The 7,592-nt window shown below is 32.1% G+C and overlaps 1 protein-coding gene and 1 long non-coding RNA gene across 2 annotated transcripts; both read left to right on the top strand.

The window, feature by feature from the left end:
* Window positions 1-522: 522 nt before the first annotated feature.
* On the top strand, window positions 523-2,078 carry LOC125077691. The gene is made up of 2 exons (XR_007120770.1): window positions 523-917; window positions 1,198-2,078. It is a non-coding gene; the product is annotated as an uncharacterized LOC125077691 (long non-coding RNA).
* Window positions 2,079-5,602: 3,524 nt separating this feature from the next.
* LOC125077782 lies at window positions 5,603-6,894 on the top strand. Its single transcript, XM_047689837.1, has 2 exons — window positions 5,603-5,692; window positions 6,394-6,894. Exons 1-2 carry the CDS (start codon window positions 5,623-5,625, stop codon window positions 6,549-6,551), a joined length of 228 nt encoding a protein of 75 aa, XP_047545793.1. The 5' UTR covers window positions 5,603-5,622; the 3' UTR covers window positions 6,552-6,894.
* Window positions 6,895-7,592: the final 698 nt, after the last annotated feature.

Raw genomic sequence — 7,592 nt, 5'->3', positions numbered from 1 at the left:
CACAAATTAACACAATCACACATTTATCCTAAGAAATTAATTGAGCTCCTACTTAATCAATAAGATTGGTACAACCATGTATAAAATCCTTCAAACTAAAAGTTATCCTCTTTTTAACAAAATCCTCTAAATCAATACGAATATTATAAATATACATTTTTCTCTGGCTGTCTGTTGCCCTTTCACGGCCAAACTACTTGACCGAATTTGATGTAATTTATCATTAAGTAATAGGCATACTTTGTTATGCCTAACCGACTCCTAAAACGCAAGCGAAACCGCGGATAACAACTAGTCTTTTATAAAAAAAAAATCCAATAAAATAGAACGTAACAGGAAAATTTACACAACATACCTGATGAAAATAGCATTCTTAACAAAGAACCCACTCGATAGTTCTGAAAAGCGACTCGTGAGTAAACAATAATGAGTAATTATTATTAGAAATCTTATCAGTGATGTTATTTAAATGCATTGCTCACAATCGAAAACAAAGCTTGCACTTAAGTTAGTAGAGTAATTAATTAATTGTAAACCGTACAAATAAATTGATTATTTCCAACAAATTCCTTCGGGGTTCAGGGATTCCCATTTTTCTAACAGAGAATGCAAATAAAATTTACATTTAAGTTGTATCCATTGCCGTATTTATTTTGTTATTTATGATATTTTTCAACAAGTCTGTAGCAATGTACTTGAAACATAACGATATGGTATTACACAGACTGTTAGCTCATCTAAAGGAAGGTGCTCGCAATACCGTTATCGGTGCATATAGGGAACAGGTATATAAAGTTGTTACTTAAATCCATAATATCATACAAAATTCTAAGACAGAACCATGAAGGCGTGTTTTGTTTTCGCTATCCTCTTGGTGGTGGCTTTTGCCACTTTCGCGCAAAGCGAGGAAGTTTCAAGTGAGTTTCTTCTTATTAAATAAATTAATAAACTCATTAATTAAATTTAAAATACACTTTTAACTTTGTACATGGTGGTATATTTTACTTGGCCATTAATTTTAATTTAATAATTATAAAAATAGTACCACGTCGCTGGACTGGCCTGATTTAGGAAAACTTTTTTTTTTATTATAATTTTTTTTTTTGAATTCTTATTCGCAAAACATAAATGTTACACTATATAAATAATAACTTAATAAAATATGTATTAATTTTTAATAAGAACATTTTCTTCTAGATGTGCAAGAGCTTCCTATACAAAAAAGGCAAATTAACGCACGATATCCCTCTTGCCAGCTATGGGAGTGCTCATCAAATTGTAGAAGGAGAGGCTTTAGAGGAGGATACTGCGCTTTCACTGGATGTCAATGCTATTGATCGGTTAAAACAACTCAAACAATTTAAACATTTTCATAAAATATTAACTAGATGGTTATATTTTATATCAAGTTATCATTTCCATCTATTTCAAACATTCGTTTGTTATTTATTTCAATAAATAAATATTAGACAATAAATAAATAATGATAAATCAAATAAGCTTATCTTTTTCAAAATATTTCTATTGCCAAATTTAAAAAAAATGTTAAATAACGCTCGTGTACGAAAGGTTGTTACAAAATTAGTGATTTAATAATGGTTGATAGCTCACCTTGGGAATGAAGCGATCGCCTCCTGGAAATTTCTTTTTTGATATTGAATTTTAGTAAATAGTAACAAATTGAGAAAAAAAAGACCCGCTGAGTTTCTTTCCCCGGTTCTTCTCAGGTCAAGGTAATTTATTTACCGGTCGTAGAGTTCATTTGATAATTTAAATTAGTGTAACGATACAAATATTAGTGTTTTTTTTTGTCATTTTTTTTGTCTCATTTGCTGTTGAAACACTTCGTCCTTAGAGTAGTAGTGCAAAAACCTTCATTAAAAGTATATCGTCTTATTGCATCCACTGGTGACAGGAGGACTGGTTTTATTTTTTGCCCAGCAGAGGATCAGGATTGCGATTTAACGGGGAAATACTGCTAGCATTCTGACCACCATTACACGTGGTCATTAACAGTAATTTAAGGACTTAGTGTATTGCTTCTGTTATATTGAATAAAGGAATTTTATTTGATTTAATTTCGTGAATTTCCTTTTTATACAAAACAGATACGAGATTTTTTTTTTGTTTTGTAAACGCATTTTTTTTAAGAGTTAACACAAATTATTTTTTATACTTCACTCTTGTGCATTTTCTTGTGCATAACTTAAACAAAGAAACCATTCACATTTGTATGAAAATAAATGCTACAATAATGAAAATTAACTCATTTTAAATATCAATTTCTGAGAATTGGGACAGTTTGCACTGTCTATAACAATGATACCTCAGACTCAGAGGTCATAAAAATAAAATAGATGATTCATATGATGATACGATAAGATGTGGTCTGTAGTGAAACTAGTCTTTAGTATCACTACACAAAGACCGCAAAGACAAATGTCCCAATGTAGTATACACGGATCTAATGTTTGGAATGAAATCTGTATTTTATAATATCAAGAAAACAATCTGATAATAAGAAATATTTCATTAATAACATTGTACCAAACTCTGGACACTTAATTTATAATTTTCGTTTATTTTAAAACTTTTGAACTTGCTAGTACTTACTAGAAACTTCTTACTACAAAATTTGCATTGGTGTAGTACCAAGTTAAAGTGCTTATGTGAGATACGAAGAGAAGTGTGAACAATGGCTCCAGATGTATTGTCAATGTAACCAGAGATGTATTGTCGACAATCGAGACAAATTACACAACGCACTTACAGAAGTGCCGTCCGTTTCAGCCGAGAGGGAATTCGTTGGAGATACTACAGAGAGGTTGGACGGCTACACTTGTACACGAATTGTTCTTACGATTACATCAAATTTATATAACTTGGAATTATTGTACACCTATCTTGATACAGATACTACAAACATCGAAATTAAATGGACATATATATTTTGAAGGTACTATATGAACGGTTGTCATGATGCTTGGTTATCAGGTTGCCAAAAATACACTTTTTTAAATTGATTTCACGGTTCTGTTTAATTAATCACCCACTAATAAACATCCATTAATATCCAGAGATTTCAAGGGTTCAGGAAGAAAATCTTATACCTCCCCATAATTAAGTATAATAGAGGCAACTTGGAGAGTCTCTGCCTAACTATATTAATGAACTTATTTAAAATGTATTCAAACGTAGTCACCGCTACTAACATGTATGTTTTAATGCATGGCGGTACATCCCCTCATATTATTAATGCAATTCCTGAATGATTCATAATAGGAATTTATATTGAATCATACTAGCGGGGTTCCCCTCTCACCGTCGTCAGAAGTTCAAGGAGGTCGTGGACCAGTTTCTGAGATGAATGATATTGATTGACCGCCGACTAATCGACTTGCGGTATTAACAGAACGTTCACCTTGTCTCAGACTAAAAGCACTTACATATATGTGTGTGTACAAAACATATACATATGTAAGACTATTCGAAGATGATAAAAACGATTGCAAGACCAAAGGAAAACGTTATTTTATACACGTTACCTTGAAATCATACTCTGATCTCGAAATTTTTCAGTTTTGTATTAATTTTTGTTTAAATTTCTTTGTGAGAAGAGACTAAGTTAGAAAAAAACATTTCATATATAACGTTGCAGATACGTTTCTTATATCCCTTTTTTTTCTTTGTAGTTATATGCTTTTTTTAATGTCATTTTTTTACTTGATAAATAAAATTAGTCAGCCAAATGTATGAACTAATATTATTAAAAAAACCACAACAGATTATTACATTATAACTTGTTTCATAAAAATATATGAATTTAAAATGGTACAGCCAGCGCGCAAGGAGTTTTCGTATTCCATTTTGATATTAGTATCATAAAGACCATTCACATGTTATAATAAATTGAAAATTCAACTTAATAGAGGCGTTTTCTTGCTTGCATTGTATTTACAAAGCTACCGTTTCGCTGTCTACGCTTAGCGTCTAGTCACGTTACTCGTTTAACAGCCACGTTGGTTTAGTGGCTAGCTTATAATGCAGGCCCGAGATCCCGAGTTGGATATCGGGTCGGACCAAATAAATTAAGTACATAATTCTCTGTCAATTCTTAATATCTTCTTATGTAATAGGTGGACCCATAGACATTGGCGTTGTTAGAAATATTAATCATACCTTACTTCGCCAATGTGCCACCAACCTTGGGAACTAAGATGTTATGTCCCTGTGCCTGTAGTTACACTGGCTCACTCACCCTTCAAACCGGAACACAACAATACCAAGTATTGCTGCTTGGCGGCAGAATATCTGACGAATGGGTGGTACCTACCCAGACGAGTTTACACAAAGCCCTTGCACCAAAATAGCAGCCCTCAGTTGACTTCTACAAGCACTTAAAGTTAATGGCCTTGTTTATGTATATTCTTTCGTATCAGCTCACCGGACTATGAGCGTAAGTATATATTACATGTTTACGCCAAGACTTGTACATTAGACTGTTGATTGGCCGATGTAATCAAAATTCGATCAATAGAACATAATTGAATTATTATTAATAACTTATAAATTGCTATATAGTCTAGATTTATCGACATCATCTAGGTTCGAATATAGATTCTACCGAGAAGAACCGACAAGGAATTCTGTACTTTTATTTTTACGAACATTTCAAATCCAAAGTTATGTCATTTGAATACAAATAATAATAATAATATATACTTCTTGAAAGTTAATAAGTTTCACTATTCAGCTATTTTATCATATATATAATATTGTCTTGAATAATATATCATAAATTAACTAATAACGGATACTATTAAAACTTTTTCCATATTTAAGCCAATTTTAATCCTTATTTATATAAATATGTAATCCTTATAAATAAACCGTTGTGCATAAGACGTTAAAAGGTTAATTTACTCTTCTTTATGTTAAGGAATTGGTTTACTTATCAAATATAAGAAATTGATTATAAGAAATTCCAAATTCGAACCTTTGTTCTTTTATTAACCACTTGAACATATCCACCGAGCCATCTCCGCTCACATAATCGTATAACTCTAACAACTCTAATTTCCAACTGAAATGTATCACAAGTAACAAAATGATCGCAGATTGTCTGAATATGGAACACATCAAAATTCTTAAAGTGGAACTCGGGTAAACAATAATACAATCTTTAATCTTATCACAGAAGTAATTCAGACAAATTTCAAACAAAACAAAAGAGGAACGCTAACAAACGACTCGCAGCTTTGCACTCGGAATATTATGGTCTCAATTTGTATAACACCGGCATAAATTTATCACATGCAATTCTGTGCCAGAGAAATTGACTCCGGGTATTCCCTCTGCGTCCGATATTTACTAGCTTTATATCTTTCTACTGTACAATTTCCACGAATAATATCACGATGACCATTACCGTGCTATTCGCTTCGGACTTGGTTTCATCGCAAATATTACCGGCAATGTATTTGACATTAGGCAATAAATCGCTAAGTAACACTCTGAAGATCTGTTAAAGTATGAATATGAGGGCAATGCATGTTGGTATAAGGAATGTATAAATAACTTTCCCAGTCCAGTAATTTCTCAGTGAAATTGTGAGATTCGGTCATGAAGACGTGTTTAGTTGTTGCCATTTTGTTAGTAGAGCTTGTGGCAGTTATGTATTGTGATACTGGCAGTTAGTATACTTTATTTGAATACTATAAATATCATAAGCATCCGTATACTATTTTAATTAAATAATTATTATTTTGTTGTTATTAAGTATTCTGCTTCTCAGACAGACATAAAGCACAATGTTGATAAGTATAGTGAATAACTATAGGTTTGATTACTTTTACCGGTAAAGATGAGATGGATAAAGAATCATTAATCATAACTTAATATTTCAGCGAGTACATCTTAGTTGTAGAGCCGAGATAGCCCAGTGGTTAGAACGCTTGCACCTTAACCGATGATTGCAGGTCAAACCCAGGCAAGCACCACTGAATTTTCATGTGCTTAATTTGTGTTTATAATTCATCTCATGTTCGGCGGTGAAGGAAAACATCGTGAGGAAACCTGCATGTATCTAATTTCAACGAGATTCTGCCACATGTGTATTCCGCAAACTCGCATTGGAGCAGCGTGGTGGAATATGCTCCAAACCTTCTCCACAAAGGGAGAGTGGGAAATTTATAGGCTGTTAATATTAATCTTAGTTGTCGGTTTTACAATGGCGTAGAACAGCGGTGACAGTGGTTATAATGAAAGTATTTAATTACTCAACGCTGAAGGAAAACTTCGTGGAGAAAATTTGACTGTACCTTTATGTTCATTTATCAATAGAACGTTACCAAATATATAAACACACATTAAAAACTTTTGAATATTTTACAGATACCGTCCGTCAGAAAAGGCAAATAGTCAAACCAGTCACGATTCAAGTGAAACCTCCCCCTGGTTGTGTGTTTTACGAATGCATTGCCAACTGCAAGCAACGAGGATACAAAAGTGGCGGATACTGCACCATCAATGGATGCCAATGTTTGCGATAGTCACACTAATTTTCCTTTGAATACTTTTTTTTTTATCTAATATTTTGCAAATGCATATAATCGTTAAAATCCGAATATACAGCGAAACAATCTTACTAATATCATAAATTCAAAAGTTTATATAGTTGTATGTTTGTAACTCAATCAGGTCAGAACGGCTGAACGGATCTAAATTAAATCTGGCACAGGAATAGGTTATAATCTGGTTTAGCACATAGGTTACTTTTTATCTAACGCAACTAAACTAGTATCCACATTTAAACGAACTGAGAAATTTCCCTTTTTTTTAAGTTGGCTAATAAACCTTGAAATAATATTGAAATTCGTTTTATATAGTATTTCAACAATTTACATAACAATATGAATAAATATTTATTATTATTCAATTATTTTTTATTTACACGCTGTTACACATGCGACAGCCCTAATAATGATATATCCTCAAGACACCATTACTGTATACTCGCGTCTCGTCTCTATATAATACATAATGTTGACATTTGTTCTCGTGATCATGTTGGTAGTACAATATACACATAGACATTTATAATATAAGGCACTGTCTGTTTATAATGTAACCGCTACATAGTCTGTGTGGTTTAAATTATTCAGCTCTGTAGGTCGTTATGATGAAGAGCTCAAGTCACGCCTAAGCTACTCTAAATATTTACTTACTCGATATCGAAGCATAAAATACCGTTTTGAATAAATATCTAAAAGTACTATGTTTGATTATGATTAAATGAATCAGCACCTAGTCCTACATTTTGTTAAAATAAAGATAATAAAAAATATCTTTGACTGTATTATGAAACATAATGTTATTCTTATTAATCTTATACTAGCATTTACATCTTTGCTGTACGTGGTCACACTGTGCCACAAAACCAATTTACTATAACAATTAAATAAAGATTTATTAAAATTTTTCAATTTTTATATTAAACAAGAATGTTTAATATCGTAATGTAAGTCTGGCCTTGACATATATAGGGGTCGGAATATGTGGTTAAGGTGCTTCGGTATATTAATTATTAACAA

This window comes from Vanessa atalanta, chromosome 4 (assembly GCF_905147765.1).
Source record: "Vanessa atalanta chromosome 4, ilVanAtal1.2, whole genome shotgun sequence".
In the NCBI taxonomy this organism is placed as follows: domain Eukaryota; kingdom Metazoa; phylum Arthropoda; class Insecta; order Lepidoptera; family Nymphalidae; genus Vanessa; species Vanessa atalanta.
The sequence above is the reverse complement of the archived record's forward strand: the minus strand, read 5'-3'. Positions and strand labels throughout refer to the sequence as shown.